Source organism: Neoarius graeffei, chromosome 8, assembly GCF_027579695.1.
Source record: "Neoarius graeffei isolate fNeoGra1 chromosome 8, fNeoGra1.pri, whole genome shotgun sequence".
Classification (NCBI taxonomy): Eukaryota; Metazoa; Chordata; class Actinopteri; order Siluriformes; family Ariidae; genus Neoarius; species Neoarius graeffei.
The window spans coordinates 15,539,283-15,563,834 of NC_083576.1; the positions used below are offsets into that span (position 1 = coordinate 15,539,283).

The following is a 24,552-nucleotide window of genomic DNA, read 5'->3' on the forward strand; positions in this document are numbered from 1 at the left end:
CACAGCGCCAGGGCAGTGTGATGGTATGTCTACTTTTAGATTGTGTTAGCTTATCAATGAACACACTCGTCACTCGACGAGTTTCACGTCTTTACGACGGATATTAAATGTGTGTTAGGTATTATTGTTGCAGTCTAAGCAGTCATTGTAGCAGCTAGATGAGCGAGAACCGAAAGGGTCTGTGCCATAAACCGTTATTTCTGTACGGCGTTGCTAATGTGTCGTTACTGTTATTTCTCCCTCTGCTCGCCCTGTAAATGCCCTACGTCACTGGATAGCGAAGGTGTTTTCTGCATCTCGCTCCTTTTTCTTGTATGTTCTCCGTTTGTCGCCTTCCTCGCATTCAAACCAATTCGAGCCGAAGTCCGCTACATGTCCAAAATGGTGGTCGCGTTTACGAAGGTCACGTGACTGAAAAGGGTCTATATACAGGGTGTCCAAAAACTTAAAGGGGAACAGAGGGCAATATATAGAGTAAATATAACAATAAAACACACATTAACGAACCTTATTCAAGACTTACAAAAAAGTTTTTTGTTCTAAGGTTGGAAAGTTATAGTGTTTTGAAAGTAGCTCGAGCAAACTATTTCCGCAGTTTGAACAGCCCGCCATGATATTAATTTTATCCAATCAGAATGCACGTTCATTTTCTCTGCGTAACACTCATGACGTATGTATGTGCCCAGTTGTGTTGGCTCATTGAGGTTGGGACTAGCACGTGTGAATCGGAAAGTAGGATGAATTGTAAGTGATCGGCTACACAGTGCCACAGTGTGTTGCTTTCGGGTGTAATAACAGGACCGATGGAAAGCATAACGATCCTCCAGACGTGTCTTTTCACTCGTTTCTGCTGAAAAACACCAAGCGAGTTCGAGCTTTCTTCTCTTCTTTCATCATCACCGGAGTCGAGAGTACCTCTCCTAGGTTCAAACTGGTACCCTTCTAAGCCATAGCTTGCTTGCAGTGTGTCTTGCGGGATCTCTTCGTATGATTCGACAGAGCTGTCGCTTTCACTTGATGTGCCCGATGCCATGATTACACGCTTCTCTCCTAGTGCAGTGGGTAGGGCTGACGTCATGGTCTTTTAAAAATGGCGACTCTTGTGCCGTTTAGCGTACCGACTATTATATTTACAATTACCAAGATATTTCGTTGTTTTCTAGTATATAAATTTGATAGAATACGTTACTTTGTCACATCAGCAACTGTATACATTATATTTGGTACCCCTTTAAGAACCAATAAGGAGTAACTACCTATAGTTAATTTTGTATTTATTATTAAACTACGTACATTATGTTCTCAGCTGTGGTATAATTTTTATGTTGCAACACACTCTCGTTGGTTCCTGACTTTTTCGGACACTGTATACAGTACATTTTTTTGAAAGCTCTTTTCAAAATCGTTTCCAGCACTTGCTGGAAATTCCAGAATTTCGGAAATCAAACAGGAAGCAGGAAGTCATACCCTCTGAGAGGAAGTTGTGAGAATGGTGTGGCCTATGGAGTACTCCGGGGGACTGCAGGGCAGACCGTCATCCTCCGAAACCACCCCTCCATCCTCACTCTTCTTCACGGAGATCACCGCTGGAGGAGAGCCAAGTCGGATCGCCTGCTTCAGCTGCATCTGTACAGCAAACAATAATGTTAACATTAAAATGTTGGGTTGGGGCGGGTTGGGACAAAAACAACAAGGTCAACTGGGAGCTACTGCTCACTTGCGTATCCCCTCCCCTCTCTCGCTTATTGAAGGAATAGGACACTTATTATGAATGCTGACTTCAACAAATAATTAACCCTGAAAGAAGAGCAGTGTTCTCCCCAGGGGTTTCAAATAGCATCCTGGTAAACTGTCATTTTGAAATAGCAGCAAAATCCATGATGTGTGTTTCGTAAATACGTTCAGTCAGTAAACAGGAAGTCGATGTAGGACAGACCTGAAAATGGTATACACGGTATAGAACCCCAAGCTGAAGCTCGGTACCAAATATCAAGCAGTTGTGATTTGTAGTTGCTGAGATAAGTGTGATGAAAATTTTGTAAATCCACCCTAAATCTTTCGCAAATATGTTCCATCGGTAAACAGGAAGTCGATGTGCGACAGACCTGAAAACGGTATACACGGTATAGCACCCCAAGCTAAAGCTCAGTACCAAATACCTAGCAGTTGTGTTTTGTAGCTGCTGAGAAAAGTGTTATGAAAATTTTGTAAATCCACGCTGTGTGTGTTTCGTAAAGACATTCAGTCGGTAAACAGGAAGTCGATGTGGGACAGACCTGAAAATGGTATACATGGTATAGAACCCCAAGCTGAAGTTTGCTACCAAGTAGCTATGATTTGTGGTTGCTGAGCAAAAGGGTGTTTCGGATGGATGGATGGATGGCGATACGGAGGTAAACCAGTATACACCCCCTCCTTTGGAGCAGGGGTATTATTATTATCATCATCATCATCATCATCATCATCATGTACAAAATCAGATCTGTAAAAATGACGTATCAGTTTTTGGTAACACGTTCTATGAACATATTCTTAAAGTGGTATAATGCATTCATAAAAGTATTGTGTACATTATTATAAATGCTTAGGACAAAAAAAAAAAAAAAAGGTGTGTTTCCGGTAACATGAAATACTAAAATAAGGTCGGTAGGTAGGAAAAAGGTTCTCTCTTAATTTTTTTTTTTTTATTTTGTTCGAAAAAATTAACACAAGTAAACATCTTACAAAATAGTATTTTGGCAAAGAATCCTTTATACCACACATCATAATAAAATAAAAAAAAGTGTTTTAAATCTTTAAACGAATTTAAAAAAAAAAAAAAAAATCGCGAGAGTTCGAGTTATGATCTACGGAAGCGTATTGCTGCCACACTCAAAAAAATTGGCTTAGAATCAAGTAATTACGTGAAAAGATATTGTTAACAAAGTTATCACGTTTTTACAATATATTTATGTAATAACATAACATCACGTAATTTCATGATACGAACTTATCACGTTATTTCATGATATTTTCATGTAATAACGTGAAAACACCTTATCAAGAAATAACGTGAAAATAACGTCCTAGGCTAGGCTACTTCCATTAAAAGCAGACGGCCTCGCCTACTGTAGAACTTGGGTCGAGCAAAATCACCGAGCAAAAACATGGCTGAATCCTGAATGACTCCTATTTGTATAAATAGGGGACTACATAGGCGGCAAAACGTAGTGTTTTTCCCTGCCATGGAAGTGCACTTGTATACTGAAGAGGAAGCAATTTGCATTACAGCCTTGAATGAGGATTCAAAATGGCGGCTCGGCTCAGTTTTCCCTTCCTCCTTCAGTATACAAGTGCGCTTCCATGTTTATGCAGGAGGGCTGATAGAAGTGGCGAAACATTTTACTTTTTATCGTTTCTTTCACAACTTGAATGCGTTGAAACAAAATTATGACAAACTAACACCGCTTACACTAAAATGGAGGGAAATTTGTAATAAAAACTTTACGGTCGGCAATTTCGATGCGGAAATTCTCGATCGGTCGGGTTACCGGAAACACACTTTTTTTTTTGGCCTTATCCAATCCATTACACTTTATGCATTACAAATTATAAAGCATCATGCTTACAAGTATTGATAAATTATGTTATATATATTTAAATATTTCCTCTCAGAGGGTATGACTCTGCTTATAAATATAAAAATATAATATAAATATATTTAACAGTTATTCCATGAAAACGGAGCATTTTTATTTTTTGCAAAGTCTCATCTGATTATCTCTAGCCGCTTTATCCTGTTCTACAGGGTCGCAGGCAAGCTGGAGCCTATCCCAGCTGACTACGGGCGAAAGGCGGGGTACACCCTGGACAAGTCGCCAGGTCATCACAGGGCTGACACATAGACACAGACAACCATTCACACTCACATTCACACCTACGGTCAATTTAGAGTCACCAGTTAACCTAACCTGCATGTCTTTGGACTGTGGGGGAAACCGGAGCACCCGGAGGAAACCCACGCGGACACGGGGAGAACATGCAAACTCCACACAGAAAGGCCCTCGCCGGCCCCGGGGCTCGAACCCGGACCTTCTTGCTGTGAGGCGACAGCGCTAACCACTACACCACCGTGCCGCCCACCATTAATAATAATAATAATGTTTATATAAACATGCTACAATTCAGTATAATACCTTAATAGTCTATAATTTAACGTCATACAATATGGAAGTTGAGTTTCTTGAGTGGTAATGAGTTACGTTCACAACTTATAACTGTTTTAACGGTTCATTGCTATAGAGTGCAACATTTCACAAATAATTACAATGTGTTATGAACGTATTTCTCATCAAAACGTATTTCTCGAGTCAGAATAAATATTCTTAGATGAACACCATCGACATTTATGGCTGAGTGATAATGCTGTGGCATAAATTTCAGGCAGAACCTAGCCACAATAAGAATAGTACAGTTACGTTAATCCCGGTGCCAGCAGACATGGCGGAGACTGAGGCATTAGTTTTGCAGGCAGAAAATAATTGTGTTATTACTTTCAGGACAAACCCCCCCCCCAAAACTAAAACGCCATTGCCCACAGTACTGATACAGGTCACGAAACACGTGTGGCGGCCTGGGAAAACACTTCACATGGTAACGTCTTGTCATTTTCTGACATGTTTGGCAAGTGAAAAGGAGGAAAACTTTCATTCTGAGTGTAGTGCAGGAGCACGGAGGACATTTTCAGAGCCGGTACTGGATTACAAACTGAACTGATAAGGATTCTGTCCATTCTGCTAGGGCATGTAATGATCCAACAACTTGATCAATTCATGACTTTTACTGCTTGAGGAAAATCATACTTAACTAGAAAGGTTTTAGTCATCTTTAAAGGAGAACTGAAGGCAATTTAAAAAAAAAAAATCTAAACTCTCATTTTAATAAATATAGGAATGCATTTTTGATCGCTATTTTGTTGCTGCTATAGCAAGTTATGAGTGTTTGAAATATGCTCTGTAATATATCAGTCCGTATGTCAAAGCAACGGCCGTAAACAAGATTCGTCAAGACCTGTGCGAGACATTGTAGGACGGAAGTAAAACGTACAGCGGAAATCAAAGTGACCAACATCTGCCAACGTTGTCAAAAGACGTGCGCGCCCTCCTTCGAACGCTGATGTAATCAAGCCGGAAGTTGTGTTTGTTTTGATAGCAATCAGGAACGTTTGGAAAAAGTAGGTCGTCATTTAAACTCGTTTTTGTGCAATATTTCGTTTGGAAAACAGTTTTCAAAATGGCAGCACTGACACCTGGCTGACACTTCACGTTTCGAAGTCTCGCACCAGTCTTGTGAAGATCGCGCAGATAAGCGACGCCAGCTGTGGACCAAACGAACTACATTCAACATGGCTAAACACCGAATCGTTTTTGCAATTAGTTGCCAATACGAGTCACGATATAAGGTTACTAAAGCCGAAAACGTAACTGAATAACACTAAGAAATAAAGCAAGTTTAAAAATGACTTCCGTTCTCCTTTAAGCGGACTGTGCCTTGAAAAGCGTTCTGAAGGAACGAAAGATGTCAAAACTGAAAGTCACCTTTGTCGACAGGTTTATCTTCAGATTTGCTAATTTCAGACCAATACGCTAAGGTGCCAACTTGAATATTAAAAGGTGCTGACTACAACGTCATCTGATTTAAAAAAAAAAAAATAAAAATTGCGCATGGCATTTTTTCCTATGTTCCGCAAGAACAATATCATGTGGACGAGATGTGACCATTTTGATGTCCTGAGGGTCGCTTTTCTCCGTTTTGGGACCGTTTTCCTCCCTCTTGAGGTAAACAGTATGGCTCTACGGAAACAGCCGAACGCGAGGAGCTTTAACGAACTGGAACTGCGTCACACCAAGATGACGACGTGCGGAAAACATCGTAACTCTGCATCGAACTCGGAGAGTTGAGTCGCAGGGATGTAATTTGTGGCTGACATTCGCGAACAGATGTGTGAAACAAAAGATGAATACATATTTTCCCTGTTACTGCTTTTGGGTCATCAATTGTGTTCTTTCTCTGTAAGATCAAAACATTACCGTGGAGTCGAGCCCATGCGGTCTAAGGCTAAGATAGCTAAGCGCTAGCTAGAATGATTTCGTTATCTGTCCAGAAAAATTACACGTCATGTAACCTTGCTCGATATTGCAGTTGCACTCACTAGGCAGGCTTTCCTTTTCTTTTCCGCTGGCGGGAGAGCCGAGTCCGCCATGTTTGCCCATGCCCCACGGTGGTCACATGATCCTGTTGCTCACTTGCTTTCGGCAATCTCCGGAATCGTAAAATACGGGACGCTTTTTATCTCGGCAAAACGTTTACACATCGGCTACACTGTGTGTGCAGCAGCGAAACATCTCATAACTCCAACAGCGATAGAATATTTTGCCCAGAATTCAACTTTGTTCATTAAAGTGAACAGGATGATAGAGCTACACTAAAGCCTAGGTCACAACCGGACATACGATTTTTTGGCCGTGCGATTTTTGGCATTTCCCAAATCGCTGCGTTTTTTTTGTTCGTGGAGAAAGACGCACGTTGGCCGCAAGTTTGTCTTGCAACCTGAAAAAACGTAAGCGCCCGTAGAGTTTGTTTGACATGACACAGAACCTCTGCGGCCAGTCTACGGCTCGAAAACCAGCACGTCACATGCGCGCCCTCCGTGCATTTCTTGCGTTTTTTGCACGTAGACCGGCCGTAGGAGCACGTACGGCCGGTTGTGACCGAGGCTTAACTGCTATATACAAGCTTCCAAATAGGAATATCTGATGAAGAAGGAACACCAAATATAAATGTTTCTATAATACCTGCAGGGATTTCACTTTGCCATGAATGCTGTCATGTGAGGATTGAAGAGCTTCGTTCGTCTCCGGAGAGGGTGGATCGGAGGTGAAGACGCTGTCCTGTGACAAGGCCTTGCTTCCCACGTTGATACTGGAACTATGAAAAAGGAGGAGACGGATGAGAGAATACAGTGGCTTTATTGAATTTTTATAAAACTTCTCAAAAAAAAAAAAAATGCTAACTCAAACTCCTTTAAATTGCTTGGGGGTTAGTTCCCAGATGCTTTGTCATATCAAACCCACACAACTACTTTGGTTAAACAAACAATCCACAAATTCTTCCCACTGAAATCTACTTTCTGGAATAGATTTTGTTCACTGAAGTAGAAATAACGTTCAATGAAAGGGTTCTGCACAATACGTGTCGTTAAAAACGTGTATTGCGTAAGAATTAAAGCACGTCGGATACGCCGTTACAGGAAAACGATCCACGATGGGGTGGTGTGATGCAGCCTGGAATTAACGTTATCACCCAGAGGTGATGATTGTGCAACAAGTCCCGAAGGTCTTAACTCCAACCAATCAAAATGGAGAATTCAACAGCTCTACAAAGTATTCAAGAAGGGAATTTCAAGTAAACTGGTTTTATAGACATCTATATTTTCTTACTGCATGCATCGGAAAGTGTACGCTCCAGACACTTGTTTGAAAATTGCTGGGAGTCTTCGTAGAAGCAGCTGCTGCACATGGATTTCATTTTATATGACTGAAAGTTTAAAATGTGCTTAATAAGCATGGTTTATTTTGTTTGTAAAATCTAGATCTCTTTGGCCTCGCTCATATTTATAGCGTGCGATGTGCTGTACGTTCTCCCCAGTTCCTCTGCTGGCTTCTCTGGATTTCAAAACCGTGTGTTTATTATACAGCTGATCATGCCAGGGGGGAAATCTTGGCTAATTTCCTGCAACATGTCTGAACTTGGTACACAAATAAAGCTGGAGGCGTCTTGACAGCAGCCGCCGCCGCCAATTCCAGTTGGAACAACAGTATGAAGCTCTCAGCTAATCTAGAGAAAAGTCAAGATCACATTACTTATCTAATATAAGACGACCACGCACTACAGGAAGCCTCAGCTCTAGCTGTGTTTAGCCACGTGCAAGCGTGCAAATTAAAAACACACTCTGCATCTTGCCTAAAATTCTGCTAAATACAGCAATCTAAATCGCTAGAACCAATTTTGTATTTTTAATAACGCTAATCTGTTTGTAAATGGGTGAAAATAGCATGAACCAAAGAAAATAAATAGCCACATTCTTACTTATTTTTGCAAGAGTAGCTAAACTAGGAAGCTGCGCTAACAAAGAAGGTTGTCTGTTAAGTAGTTTGGTTTAGCTAATGTTACCTCACCACCAGTAGCTAATTCACTTTAGGGGCACGGTGGTGTAGTGGTTAGCGCTGTCGCCTCACAGCAAGAAGGTCCTGGGGTTCGAGCCCAGACAAGGGCCTTTCTGTGTGGAGTCTGCAGGTTCTCCCCGCGTCTCTGTGGGTTTCCTCCGGGTGCTCCGGTTTCCCCCCCACAGTCCAAAGGCATGCAGGTTAGGTTAATTGGTGGCTCTAAATTGACCGTAGGTGTGAATCAGTACGTTTACATGCACGTCCAAATCGAGCTGCTGTTGGTAATCGAGCAAAGGGTCCCAGCAGGGGTGCCAGAGAAATCCAATCCTACATGCACAAGTGAAATCGGGCTATTGTGCAAGGTGCATTGTGCACCCGAGCCACATGTGGCGCTACACGCCCCATCGTGTTGGTACACTTCCGGTTGTCGTCATGAAGAAGAGCTATAGTGTTGCCAGATACTGCTGATGTTTTCCAGCCCAAAACATGTTCAAATCCTCTAAAATGCACTTAAAACCCCCAATCTGGCAACACCGGCAGTTCCGTGTTCAAGCTGTTAGGCTTGCTCTAACAGACTGTATGGCTACAAACTGTCCGGCGCAGACCACTGTTTTGTAAGACAACTTATTTTGCACAATAATATTTTTCTAAAGTCCATTTTTTGCTTACAAAAAATTTTTTTTTTGCTTACAATTTAACTTATGTCTTAATAAACACACAAAAAGTTCAATTGTTTTGTTTTTATTGACATTCTTCAGATGTTGGACATATATTATATACACACACACACATATATATATATATATATATATATATATATATATATATACACACACACACACACACACACACACACACATATATACATACACACATACATATACACATTATATATATATATTCATTACATGTAAAGTGAAATATTTAAAGCCTTTTTTGTTTTAATTTTTATGATTATGGCTTATAGCTCATGAAAATCAGAAATCCAGTATCTCAAATTATTAGAATATTCCCTAAGATCAATCAAAAAAAGGATTTACAATACAGAAATGTCCAACTTCTGAAAAGTATATTCATTTATACACTCAATACTTGGTTGGGCTCCTTTACCATGAATTACTGTATCAATGCGGTGTGGCATGGAGGTGCTCAGCAGTATTTCTGGCACTGCTGAGGTGTTAGTGAAGCCCAGGTTGCTTTGATAGTGGCCTTCAGCGTATCTGTATTTTTGGGTCAGGTGTTTCTCATCTTCCTCTTGACAATACCCCATAGATTCTCTATGGGGTTCAGGTCAGGCAAGTTGGCTGGCCAATCAAACACAGTAATATCATGGTCAGCAAACCATTTGGTAGTAGTTTTGGCACTGTGGGTAGGTGCAAAGTCCTGCTGGAAAAGGAAATCAGCATCTCCAAAAAGCTCGTCAGCAGATGGAAGCATGAAGTGCTCTAAAATCTCCTGGTAGATGGCTGTGTTGACTTTGGACTTGATAAAATACAGTGAGTGGACCAACACCAGCAGATGACATGGCACCCCAAATCATCACAGACTGTGGAAACTTCACACTGGGCTTCAAACACCTTGGATTCTGTGCCTCTCCACTCTTCCTCCAGACTCTAGAACCGTGATTTCCAAATTAAATGCAAAATGTACTTTCATCTGAAAAGAGGACTTTGGGCCACTGAGCAACAGTCCATTTCTTTTCTCTCCTTAGCCCAGATAAGACACTTCTGACATTGTCTCTGGCTCAGGAGTAGCTTGATATTAGGAATGCGAAAGTTGTATCCCCTTTCTTGAAGATGTCTGTTCGTGATGGGTCTTGATACACTGACACCAGCCTCAGTCCACTCCTTGTGAAGCTCTTTTCCAAGTTTTTGAATCAACTTTTCTTGATAATCCTCTCAAGACTGCAGCCATCCCTGTTGCTTGTGCACCTTTCCAGCCACCCTTTTCAGCAATGACCTTTTGTGGCTTACCCCTCCTTGTGGAGGGCATCAGTGATCATCTTCTGGACAACAGTCAAGTCAGCAGTCTTCCCCATGATTGTGGTTGTGTGTACTGAACTAGACCGAGAGATACACTGTGTTCATACTGTTTTACTCAAACTTGAAATGAAATATTCTAATATTTTGAGAAGGTTTTTTTTTTATGTTTTTGTACTGTATGCCATACTGATTAAAATTAAGATAGAAAAATGCTTGAAACATTTTAGTTTATGTGTAATGAGTCTATAATATATAACATTTTTCACTTTCTTAAATAACTGATGGAAAATATTGAACTTTTTTCACAATATTCTAAATTGAGATGCACTAGAAAAATCTGAATATTTCAAGCATGTCATTTTTTTTTTTTTATACGTTAGGAATTTCATTCTGGTCTAATTCTATTTATTGAAATCCGATTCCAAATACTCTATAAACATTCCATTCTGTTATGAATCAGAAAAATAATCATCATAAATCACAGCACTTTTAATTTTTTTTAAAAGTACTTCATCTACTTCAACAATGTTGCCCAAAGATCAATCCATAACAGTTGTAAATGCCACTTAATTCCACAGGGTGTCGATAATGGTGGACACTGGGGAAAAGTGATCATTATCGACACCTCACGTGACTTCTCAAACGCGCGTTTCGATACAAAATGGCGGCTGTCAAATGAAAGAGTAAGAAGCGAAGTAGGTTTCGACAAGGCGATCATGAAATATGGGTGAATTTGAGAAGTAAAAACATGTCCATGATCTTTCCACCATGCTTACCTGCGATGATGATATCCGGGTTTTCCTCAACTTGCTGATCGTGCTAAAAAAATTCCATCTCGGGTAATGAGCTGCGTCATCAGACGACAAGATCAAGGAGTGAGGCGGTCTTCCGGTTGATTAATTAACCAACAATAAATGTTGTAACTGAAACTCACTTTTGGTAAAATTGTTTTTGTTATTGGTCAATCTGAAAAGGTGTCGATAATTGTAGCCGCCGCTCTAGTTTGCGAGCAAATTTTTAAAATGTAGTCCATATCGGGGTACTAAAACCAAACTAAACAAAAACTATTGTGCAGCCCAGTTTGCTTACAAGCTAGCTCACATTAGGCTAGCAAAATTTAGCAGAAAACGTCATTAGCAAGCTACCAAACATTAGTGACGTTATAATGTAATTTAATAATAATATTATACTAACTAATTACACCACTAGCCAAAGGTTACTAGCAAGCTAGCCAACTTAAAGCTAACAATTTTAGCGTGTAAACCATAGATACCACACTGGGCTACAATTTGCATGTTTGAATTTAAGTATTTTACTGACTACAGCACCAAAGAACGAGGTGTGATTAAAAAAAAAAAGTTCAGAGACTGTTCCTGTGTTCCTTGTGTGTGTGTAGCGGAAGCAAGCAGTAACTCTTGTTGCTCAATGTGCCATGTAATGTCGTGCTGTCAACATTGGGACCTGCGTTACATGTGTTTTTGTGACACCGTGCATGTATGTCTTTGTAATTTGAATATGGACCAAAAAACCAAGCATGAACTTGTGTGTCAGACTCAGAATGAGCAATGGAGGCCCTGGCAATGCTTCGGCAAGCTGCACAAGGTGTTTTGAGCAGCATTCACGTGTCAAGAAGGACAGTACGTCATCCTCCAAGGACATCCTGCTCCGCTTGAAGCATGACTGCCACTCAAAACATCTCACCCGGACCATTGCCTCATTGGCAGAGGTTTGCGGAAACATTTCAAGGGTCTCCGTTGCCGATCGCAAATGTGAATGCAGACACCGTGACAACAAGACAGTGTCCTCTATATCCCCCGCCCTATATACCAACTATATACCAAGTTTCAAGATATTATTTGTCACATTTTTCAAGTTCTGCTGTAGGAAACCAACCCTACCTCTTTACACTGAGCTCAGCAGCTCATGGTATAAACCTACCAGACCGTTGGTCCAGGTGAGCTAAAAATTTAAATTTCTCATATTTCTTGGCACATATACGTTACTTAATCAACACGTATACCAACTTTCAAGTTGGACGGACAGACGGAACCCGTTTTCGTTTCCGGGCCACATCTTTAAAACTACTGAAGATATCTTCATGAAACTTGATATACACATCCAAGCAACATGTGAACTGGTACCGTTTGCCATTTTGGATTTTTGGAAAAGTATTTTCAAATTTTTACATAAAAACTAGATACTTCGTTTCTTAGGGCAATGTTCGTTTCCGGAGCGTATATCCAAAACTATTCATGATACAGATTTGAAACTTGGTATACATGCTAACAAGGTGATGTAGATGTGCCTTTTCACACTAGGAAATTTGAGAAATTTTAATTTTTCATGTTTCCATGGAAACAATTTCACTCACCCTGTGTCCAAAAATTGCTTCCTACTCACTATCATGTGGACGCCATTTTACACCCTATATAGTGCACTCAAAGTATCCCACAATGCATCACAAAAAGTAGTGTACAACCGATGATCACTAACTAAGCAATATATCCCATCATGCATTGTGGTCGTGCTGAAAAATCAAATTAAGTGTCTCAATTTTGATTTAATAAAAGGAAGCGGCAAAGAAGAAAGTATTCAGCCTTGATTTAAAAAACTGAAAGATGCAGGTACTTGGCGGCACGGTGGTGTAGTGGTTAGCGCTGTCGCCTCACAGCAAGAAGGTCTGGGTTCGAGCCCCGTGGCCGGCGAGGGCCTTTCTGTGTGGAGTTTGCATGTTCTCCCCGTGTCCGCGTGGGTTTCCTCCGGGTGCTCCGGTTTCCCCCACAGTCCAAAGACATGCAGGTTAGGTTAACTGGTGACTCTAAATTGACCGTAGGTGTGAATGTGAGTGTGAATGGTTGTCTGTGTCTATGTGTCAGCCCTGTGATGACCTGGCGACTTGTCCAGGGTGTACCCCGCCTTTTGCCCGTAGTCAGCTGGGATAGGCTCCAGCTTGCCTGCGACCCTGTAGAAGGATAAAGCAGCTAGAGATAATGAGATGAGATGAGATGCAGGTACTTTGTATTTATTAAATGTGGGAAAGACGCTCAGTATAATACGGATTTACCACAAAAATACATGCATGTATTTACTATTTTGAAAACCCACCAGCCGACTGATCTGGCACGTTTTAATTGTGCGACAGTAATGACGTAAATACCAGCACGACGTACTAGTGTCCGAAAGCGGGGTTTTTTTTTTTTTCCATTTTACCAATGAGCTCACTATATAGTCCTCTATATAGTAATTCCCTATATAGGGAGTAGTGAACGAGTGAGCGATTTCGGACACAGGGTTAGTCTCTCAGTTTAGTCTTGGGGTAGGTTTTGTTTCCGGAGCACAACTTGAAAACTATGAGTGGTACGGTCTTGAAAGTTGGTATATATGTGTTAAGTAATGTATATGTGCCTTTTGATACTAAGAAATATGAGAAATTTAAAATTTTTAGCTCACCTGGACCAAAGGTCCGGTGGGTTTATGCCATGGGCTGCTGAGGTCAGTGTAAAGAAGTAGGGTTGGTTTCCTACAGCAGAACTTGAAAAATGTGACAAACATCTTGAAACTTGGTATATAGTTGGTATATAGGGCGGGGGATATAGAGGACTTTTTTTTTTTAAATTAAATACTTCCTTTTATGAATCCTGCCCCTACCTGGAGTCGCTGTCTTTGTCGGTGTGGATAGAAGTCGGCTCAGGAGTGTTAACATCTTCAATGGACTGACCGGACTTCAACTGGACTTCACTCTCCGCCACTGGCCCTACGGCCTCCTTCCTCTTCTTCTTCGCAAAAAAGTTCTTAAACGTCTGGAACCTCGATTTCTTTTTTCCTGCCATGACAAAGTACATAAAGATTTATGGCATTGGGATGATAAATTTGCAGGAATGCAGTGTCTATCGACTGGCATGTTTTATGAAATGTCAAAATGTACGCGTTCTTGAATTTGAAGACGTTTTGTAGATCAAGGTCAATAATGTGAAATTCTACTGGAATTTGTTTGTGACGGTTCGAGAGTACACCGAGAAAGTCAAATTAAGGAAAGCAGCCCTTTATTGCATGCATGCTGCTTGGAAGAGGACCCCATTGCTACAAAAACTATTATTTCTCTGTTTACGTTGTACACAATATTCAGATTTTAGTTTTAATTAATAACCTGTGAAACTTGGATTTATTCCCTCCAGGGTGCTTAGAAAGCGAGCCATGCTTACTTTGCCAGTAAAGCAGAGCGAGGCTGAAGTATCCTTTCAGCAGCTGCAAAAATCATTTGGCTAATATTAGCACAAATAGTTCGACTAACATGAATACAAGATCTCATGGTTGCATAACCTTGTATTTTCACCTTGTTATAAAAACCCAGTTGATGTTTTCATAACTGATGGTACACCACTTCTGATAAAATGCCCTTTGCCCACTATGATAAGAAATTTTTTTATATTAAAAACAACCATGACGTTAAATGTCGTCAATTCCTTTGTCTCTGTAATCCAAAATCATGTCAGAGGTACAGTGGTGCTTAGAAGTTTGTGAACCCTTTAGAATTTTCTATATTTCTGCATAAATATGACCTAAAGCATCATCAGATTTTCACACAAGTCCCAAAAGTATATAAAGAGAACCCAGTTAAACAAATGAGACAAAATTATCATCCTTGGTCATTTATTTATTGAGGAAAATGATCTAATATTGCATACCTGTGAGTGGCAAAAGTATGTGAACCTCTAGGATTAGCAGTTAATTTGAACGTGAAATTAGAGTCAGGTGTTTTCAATCAATGGGATGGCAATCAGGTGCGAGTGGGCACCCTGTTTTATTTAAAGAACAGGGATCTATCAAAGTCTGATCTTCACAACATGTGTTTGTGGAAGTGCATCATGGCACGAACAAAGGAGATTTCTGAGGACCTCAGAAAAAGCGTTGTTGATGCTCATCAGGATGGAAAAGGTTACAAAACCATCTCTAAAGAGTTTGGACTCCACCAATCCACAGTCAGACAGATTGTGTACAAATGAAGGAAATTCAAGAGCATCGTTACCCTCCCCAGGAGTGGTCGACCGACAAAGATCACTCCAAGAGCAACGCGTGTAATAGTTGGCAAGGTCACAAAGGACCCCAGGGTAATTTCTAAGCAACTGAAGGCCTCTCTTACATTGGCGAATGTTAATGTTCATGAGTCCACCATCAGGAGAAGACTGAACAACAATGGTGTGCATGGCAGGGTTGCAAGGAGAAAGCCACTGATCTCCAAAAAGAACATTGCTGCTCATCTGGAGTTTGTTAAAGATCACATGGACAAACCAGAAGGCTATTGGAAAAATGATTTGTGGACAAATGAGACCAAAATAGAACTTTTTGGTTTAAATGAGAAGCGTTATGTTTGGAGAAAGGAAAACACTGCATTCAAGCATGAGAACATGTGAAACATGTTTCTGTGAAACATGGTGGTGGTAGTATCACGGTTTGGGCCCATTTTGCTGCATCTGGGCCAGGATGGCTTGCCATCATTGATGGAACAATTAATTCTGAATTATACCAGCAAATTCTAAAGGAAAATGTCAGGACATCTGTCCATGAACTGAATCTCAAGAGAAGGTGGGTCATGCAGCAAGACAACAACCCTAAGCACACAAGTCGTTCTACCAAAGAATGGTTAAAGAAGAATAAAAGTTAAATGTTTTGGAACGGCCAAGTCCAAGTCCTGACCTTAATCCAATCAAAATGTTGTGGAAGGACCTGAAGCGAGCAGTTCATGTGAGGAAACCCTCCAGCATCCCAGAGTTGAAGATGTTCTCTACAGGAATGGGCTAAAATTAGTTGCAGTTATTGCTGCACAGGGGTGGGGTGTCACACCAGATACTGAAAGCAAAAGGTTCACATACTTTTGCCACTCACAGATATGTAATATTGGATCATTTTCCTCAATAAATGACCAAGTATAATATTATTGTCTCATTTGTTTAACTGGGTTCTCTTTATCTACTTTTAGGACTTGTGTGAAAATCTGATGTTTTAGGTCATATTTATGCAGAAATATAGAAAATTCTCAAGGGTTCACAAACTTTCAAGCACCACTGTACCATGAAAATGGCAAAAGGCTGAAAAACCTTTACCAGGTGAACACTTACTTGAAACGTTAAAATTGAATGTTAACCAATCGCCTGGCTTGAGCATTGCTTCATATACTCTCTCAAGTCTCCATTCTGAAGCGAACAAGTTACTTAATCAGATACTTTTACCCTTGCACCAAAACAATGTGTTATTCATCAGAAAGGTTATGCTTCCAAGTCCTTAAATGTCAAAACCTTCCCAAAACATTGAACAGGACCAATTAACACAGTACAGTATTAAAATACACTGTAGACAATCGTACTCGGACACACAGGGACCTTTAATAGTGGGTGGGTCTCTCCTGTACATGATGTGTAGACACATTGCCTGAATACACCCAGATCCTGGTGACGGGGGCCGTAATTAAATGCTAGATACATAGGATTAAAGCCGCAAGCGGCCTCGACGGGCCCTCGCGCCAGTGGCCAAGGGGGGCGGGGGCATGCGTCCCCGCGAAATACCTTCCACAGCTTCTTCGGCAAGAGACATTACTCCCACAATGGCGACAAAGCACAGAATCGGACACAGAGTACACGGTGCGCTGAGATGTTGTCATGGACAGAAAATTTTATGCCATGGTTTCCCAACCAAATTAATGTATTTACCGCATCAGTCACCAAGCTATAGCTACCTAGGATTGTCTTCTGTTAGACATCTATTAGTCTGTATGTAACGCTACAACACTTGCTCCCGACTGCCTACCCATTCCCCACAAGTCATGTGTGTTTAAGGCAACCAAAACAACATACACCTGGTGCCTCATGATTGTAAACACCTCTCCTGCAACTGATACAGCGCAATGAGCGCCCCCAGTGGTGAAAGTTCACCAAAGTTGGTATACATGTCAAGGGACCTATGAAGAGTTGTTGTGTCAAGTTTGATCAAGTTTGACCAATCAGAAGCCGAGATATAAAATGTTGCCTGAAAACAGCGCCCCCAGTGGCAAAAGTTTACAAAATTTGGGAGATATGTCAGGTGACCTGTTAAGAGTGTGCGTATCAAGTTTGATCAAGATTGAGTAAATAGAAGATGAGATATTGATTTTTGAAGAAAAAATGTTTTGGTTTTTCCCATGTCAGTAGGTGGCGCTATGCTGTACATGAGCGATTATGAGTTGGAAAAATAAGTGTCTACAACAGCAACGTACGATCACAAGGTAGTGGTGTGAAGGAAAAGCATTAAGGAATTATTTACCAAAAACCCGTTTTGGAGCAATTGCGTCGGCCAAAAACAGCGCCCCCCATGGACGAAAATTCCCAAAATGGGGTATGCATGACATGGGAGGTAGAAAGAGGGAGGCCGTGAAGTTTGACCAAATTTGAGGAAAGATTGGATTTTTTGCCAAAAAATAGCGCCCCCAGTGGCGAAATATCACAGAATTTGGGTAGCATGTCAGAAGCCCAATGAGTGATTTGCGTGTGAAGTATGAGCAGTTTTGAGCAATTAGAAGATTTGTTATGAATTTTTAAGCATGTAAAATTTTGCATTGAAAATTGATTGACGTATAACTTCTGAACGGCTTAGCCTACGTGAAACATATTTAGGAACTTTTGTCAGCCATGGCTGTAGATGATTATCAATTTTGGTGACATTCCTATGAACGGCCTAGGAGGAGTTGCGCCGTCTTCGTGGCCATGCATTTCGCACAAAAGTGAAATTACCTCACCTCCTGTTGGGCGTGGCTAATGCATTGGCATTACATTTTTGTCCGGCTTAGTGAGATACATATGCGTACCAAATGGCATGCCACTACTACAAACTACATGGCAACCAGGCACCTTTATGCGGGAGGCCAAAATCACAACGACTTAGGGGGCGCTAAAGAGGCCCTGAGGCCCGCCTGGATCTGGGCTTCTGGTTCTCAGTAGCGGTGGCAGTCTAAGAAAAAGGAGCCAAATTTCGTGCGTTGTCGACCATGGCAAGCGCCCCAAAAAGGGTCTTGTAAAGAGTTTGCTTGCCAAGTTTGACAAATCAGAAGCTGCAATATCATTTTTGCCATAACCAGCACCCCCAGGGGCGAAAGTGCACAAAATTTGGCGTATGTGTCAGGCGAGCTATGAAGAGTTTGCGTATGAAGTGTGATGAAAATTGAGTCAATAGAAGATGAGATATAGATTTTTGAAGAATAAATTTTTTGGTTTTTCCCATGTCAGTAGGTGGCGCTATGCTGTACAGGAGCGATAATGAGTTGGAAAAATAAGTGTCTACAACAGCAACGTACTATCACAAGGTAGTGGTGTGAAGGAATAGCATTATGGAATTATTAACCAAAAACCCATTTTGGAGAAATTGCGTCGGCAAAAAACAGCGCCCCCCATGGACGAAAATTCCCAAAATGTGGTATACATGACATGGGAGGTAGAAAGAGGGTGGCCGTGAAGTTTGACCAAATTTGAGGAAAGATTGGATTTTTTGCCCAAAAATAGCGCCCCCAGTGGCGAAATATCACAGAAATTGGGTAACATGTCAGAAGCCCAATGACTGATTAGCGTGTGAAGTATGAGCAGTTTTGAGCAATTAGAAGATTTGTTATGAATTTTTTAGCATGTAAAATTTTGAAGTGAAAATTGATTGACGTATAACTTCTGAACGGTTTATCCAACGTGAAACGTATTTAGTAACTTTTGTCAGCCATGTCTGTAGATGATGTGTATCAATTTTGGTGACATTCCTATGAACGGTCTAGGAGGAGTTGCGCCGTCTTCGTGGCCATGCATTTCGCACAAAAGTGAAATTACCTCACTTCCTGTTGGGCGTGGCTAATGCAATGGCATTACATTTTTGTCCGGCTTAGTGAGATACATAGGCGTACCAAATGGCATGCCACTACTACGAACTACACGGCACCCAGGCACCTTAATGCGGGAGGCCAAAATCACAACGACTTAGGGGGCGCTATAGAGGCCCTGAGCCCCGGCCAAGTTTGGGCTTTTGGTTCTGAGTAGCGGTGGCAATTCTCGGAAGTGGTGCCAAATTTCGTGCGTTTTCGCCCATGGCAAGCGCCCCGAAAATGGCCCAACAGCGGAGAAAAATAAAGAAGAAGAAGAAGAAGACGGAAGAATAATAATAGTGAACTCTTACAAGAACAATAGGGCCTTCGCCCATAATAATAGTGAACTCTTACAAGAACAATAGGGCCTTCGCCCATAGGGCTCGGGCCCTAATAAATGCTAGATTAGGGGTCACCAAGACGCTAATCAACAACTAACATTTAATTAGACCAAGTCTTGGTTGTGGTTTAGAAACCAGGGCAGTCACTCAAGTATTTGATCAGATTGCCATAGCTGTTTACGAATTAAAGGGATTCCATTCGTTATGATTAAGACTTAAGACTAAAAGGCACTGGATACAGATAATGGACCCTCTGGGGATTTCATTAAGAGAGGTGTGTCTGCCATCTGTTAACCAGATTCCAGCCCAGTGGCATAAAACAATAAGATACCACGCATCCATTACAGAGCATTCAGCTGAGATTTAATCATGAAACAATTGTCAAAGGTGTTTTTTTTTTTTTTTAAAGAAGACTGTACTCATATGTACAGTACCAGTCAAAAGTTTGGACACACTTGCTCATTACTATGAATGGGTTACTTTGTCCAAACCTTTGACTGGTACTGGATGTTGACATGGTGGTGCTTTACCACACCTTCAGGGTCCCCACATTCATACGGGTTTCCTCCGGGTTCTTCATTTTCCACCCACCTCCCAATAACTAAGCATATCAGACGCTCGCTGGCCGCGCTCTGAAAATTGTCCATGCAGACGCTCATCTAAGTTTCCAAATCTGTCATTGCTTAACTCTTGAATATTTTCTATCATGAATATGATCATTAAAAAGCTTATAATTTCTGCTTTCCAAAGAAATACATCTCGTTAAGATCTGCTCAGTACTTTGGGAGTAACGGCAGGTTGAAGTTGGTACAACGGAGTAAAACCTCTTTTAGACTCTCTTAGAGTCATGGGAAAGCGATCATGCTCTATCTGTTCTGATCGGTTTCCGACTGGATTACTCGTGAATATCAATCAGAACTTTTATAGGGATGTTCTCTCGCTCTCACGGTTTCTGATGAAGTATTCAGCAAAATTTTCCGTCTGCTAGTTTTGAGGTTATGATTCACAGGAGACTATGAAGTGAGTTTTCATAGATTTACCTACTTATTTTTTCAAATCAACCTGATTCACATAAATAAATAGCTATTTTAGAATATAACTGTAGTTTTGATGAAAAATACTGACATCTTAGTGATTGGAATGATATTAAAAAACAAAACAAACGGAAGTCAGAAACGCGAGTGTCCAATTCAATTCAGTTAACTGGAATTGTTTCTTGGATGTGGGTCTCTCAGTTTTTTTCGAGGTTCGCTTTGAAAGCTGTGAATATTAATCGAAATAATCGTTTTTATTTTTTTTGCGGTCCGGTTTCCATCAAATTGCGCGCTCTGATTGGCTTGCGAGTGATCCGGAATCCTACGATCCGGACCCCGGTTACGGACCTTTGGCGACTCGGTCGTTCACAACAAACATGGTAGCAATTTTTTGTCAACATTTATTTTCGCATTTCTCAGTATAATAGCATTAATTTTACAGCACGGATCGCGATAACGACAGTGTTCACATCGAAAGCGAGTTTTATTTTTGGAAAATTCCGAGCTGACGTAGCTTGTCAAACAGTTTTTGACGAGCTTGTAGCAGGTTTGTTCTAAATATGGTTTCCCTTTCAGGCACTCTCATTTTTTGTTAGAATTTGGTAAAGAAAAAATAAATATATTATTTACCAGCTTAAGGTCGGTCCGTATCGTGAAATACCGTGAGCTCGGCCTTGAAAATACTGACCGAGGTCCAGAGGCCTCAGTCAGTATTTTCAAGGCCGAGGTCACGGTATTTCACTATATGGACCGACCTTAAGCTGGTAAATAATTTATATATAAATAAAATTTCATATAAAACATTAGTAGGCCCTACTTTTGAGAAATACAAAGGCCTACAGAGCACAAAGAGGGTATTAGAAATAATATTTTATTACTTTTTAAAGTTTGATACAGAATGGTAGATGTGAATGATATTCAATCTTTATTTATGCATATTTTATAATTAACACTGATTTCTCCTTCTTTGTGATGTATAAATGAGAGTTAGGATCAGCTTTATATTGAACAAATAAAGCCATTTGGTGAAACTTTGAAAAAGTGTACCCATTTAACATTTCTACCCAATTAGAAGAACAACAACGTTATTCATCACATGTACACTTGTGAAATTCCTCTCTGCATTTAACCCATCTGAAGCAGTGAACACACACACACACAAGTGGGCAGCCATGCTACAGCGCCCGGGGAGCAGTCAGGGGGGTAGGTTCCTCACTCAAGGGCACCTCAGCCTAAGGACGTCCCATGTTAACTTAACCTGCATGTCTTTGGACTGTGGGGAAAAACCGGAGCACCCGGAGGAAACCCATGCAGACACGGGGAGAACATGCAAACTCCGCACAGAAAGGCCCCCGTCGACCATTGGGCTGGAACCCAGAACCTTCTTGCTGTGAGGCGACAGTGCTAACCATAGAAAAATAGAAACGTTAAGAAAAAAAAACAAACCATTTGATCTCATTCATTAACAAGGCCCATTTTGGACCATGTGATCCTCATACAGCATATTATGGCGGTTTTCCAAAATTTAAGCCATTTTTTTTTTCAGTCTTTGATTTGTAATATCTCAAGAACGAAGAAACATATTTTAATTCTGTAAAAAGTAAGCTGTTTAGCTTTCAATTCTGAATTCAATGAGACCAGTTTCAAGCAATTTGGATTGAGTTTCCACCTGATATGCCTACTATAATCTGCTGGAAGTTGGACTGGTTATATGAAATTTCCCCTTGATGTGAATGTGTGTGTGCATGGTGCCTTTCAATAGACTGGTGTACCACTCGGTGTATTCCCAGTATTCCTGGGACAGTCTCTGGATCCATGGCAAGCCTGACCAGGATAAAGTGTTTGCCAAAGACGACTGAACGAAATGTCAAGACTTTCCCATATTCTTAACGCTGTGAGGTTTGGGGGGTGGGAACAACCAGAACAAAAAACACTGACCATTAATCTCATAGGAACGCTTCAGTGGTTTCACGGTCACTTTGGCACATGTGCAAGAATATAAACAATAATTTTCATGAATTTCCCTTGTACTAGGGATCATCAGACAACATTTTTCACTTGACCAGTGAATGCATTAAAACACACAAGTCGCCTTTGGTTACTTGGGCATAACTAGATCGAAAGTCGTACATTATTTTCTTTCTTAAAAAAAAAAAAAAATTTAAAAAGTTGAGTCGACGTTTTTTTTTGTTTGTTTGTTTGTTTAATATAGGTAAACATGTTGAAATTTTTGTCTGTCCTAATCACACATACCAGACAGAATCTTAAGGAAAATACAGTAAACAGAGTTAAGGTTTACAAAAAAAAAAAGTATTCCTTTATCACCATTTCAGAATATTTGGTTGAGACATCTACATTTTTATAAGAGTGTTCCCTTTTTCTGTTTTCTCTCTCATCACATGCTGCAGTCATCTTGGCAGAGTCTACAGCATCCAGCTGTGGCCTGTCTCACTGCAGTAAACAACAGACAAAGAACGAGCGCTCTATCTATCCTTCTCCCACCCTCAATGATCAATCATCTATTTGTTCTACAATGAACGCTATACATGGCCTTATAAGAACAGACTTTATAAACATAATCTAAGAGGGATGCTGAGTTGTACAAGTGTGTATGCACTCAGGAATGTGCGATAGCGTTTAGTCTTTTATCGTAAACGTCGGTAATTTTTTCAGGTCTGCCTGACACCACTAAATTACTTTACAATGTCCAACTGGTATTAGTGCGCTTTTGAAATCAATCCAGTCCAAGCAAAATGATTGACTTTGACAGTTTTACTCCCTAATTTGGGCCCACTTTACACGGGGACGGTCTGAAACAAAAACGCAAAAGTCCGTTTTCGTTCTCACTTTTTTCCGCGTCTACACGACCGTTTTCAAGGAGGAAATCTGCGTCTATACGGTGACGCATAAATGTGTGGAATTCAATTGGATGTGCATGCCAGGCGGCTAGGTGGTGCTGTGAAAGACCTCCGCTATGTCTGCACGCATGCGCAACGTCTTCGGTGTATCCAAAAATTCATAAAGGTAATTGCATACCCGCCTCTGTTCATTAACGGTATATGTGCAGATTCGGTATAGATGTTCGAAGGACTCCTGGACGTTTATTAAAGCTGCCAGAGCAGCTTGAAGGTCCGTTGGATCGATGTAATCAGACATGCTCTTACTTTACTTACTTTCTTACTTCCCGGGCTGGCATGTACAGTATATGACATATGTATGACGTAAACGCGTACCCGACGTGAGCAGATCCGAGCAGAGTTTCGCGTATTGGGTAGTTTAGACGGATATGCAACGGGGGCTGTTTTTAACTTATCCACTCTGGAAGGCGTTTTCAATTTTTTCCGTTTTTCAGCCTCGGAAACGCCATCCCCGTGTAGATGAAAGGCACTTCCGATAAAATATTTAGTCGTTTTTACCCGACAGCGTCCTCGTGTAAATGGGCCCTTGGTCACTTGCCAATTAGTGTACCAACTGGGGAAGGTGAAGGCATCATCTTGAATTGCTGCACATGCTACATCGCAGGCCAGTAGAACACAATCGGAGGAATGTGCTATCTACCATCTTGCGCATTCATGAGCTCCCAGACAGTGGCGATTGGCTAGTATCGTTGTGACTGACGGGGAAACAGAGAGAGTATGCCGTCCCTCCGTCCCAGATAGCACAGCCAATTTCGTTCACTTGGATCCCAGCCACAGATGGCCGATACATTCTTGGTATTTATCCCACACCCAAACGAAGTTTGGCAGGGGATATAGAAACGGGTTCCGTCCGTCCGTCCAGTCATGTTTTTGTTTCTGGGCCATATCTTTAAAACTACTGAAGATATCTTCATGAAAATTTGTATACACGTCAAGCAACATGTGAACTGGTGCCTTTTCCTATTTTGGATTTTTTTTTTTGGAAGAAAATTTTTTTTTCAAAATGTTGACATAAAAAATAGATTTTGACTTTGTTTCGAAGAGCAATGTTAGTTTCCGGAGTGTATATCCAAAACTATTCATGATACGGATTTGAAACTTGGTATACATGTTAAGGTGATGTAGATGTGCCTTTTCATACTAAGAAATTTGAGAAATTTAAATTTTTCCATGTTTCCATGGAAACAATTTCAGACTTAGTCTC

General features: G+C 40.9%; 1 protein-coding gene across 8 annotated transcripts in view; it reads right to left on the reverse strand.

Annotated features, from left to right (window-relative positions):
- The window catches only part of zgc:66433 (uncharacterized protein LOC321250 homolog), a 90,804-nt gene that overhangs the window by 35,988 nt on the left and 30,264 nt on the right, over window positions 1–24,552 (reverse strand). For all 8 annotated transcript variants that reach the window (XM_060927364.1, XM_060927365.1, XM_060927362.1 and 5 more), the window contains 3 exons: window positions 13,835–14,009; window positions 6,834–6,966; window positions 1,468–1,626 (listed from right to left, as the gene is read on the reverse strand). In XM_060927364.1, the coding sequence (XP_060783347.1) occupies window positions 1,468–1,626; window positions 6,834–6,966; window positions 13,835–14,009 (467 nt within the window). The remainder of the gene's footprint in view (window positions 1–1,467; window positions 1,627–6,833; window positions 6,967–13,834; window positions 14,010–24,552) is intronic.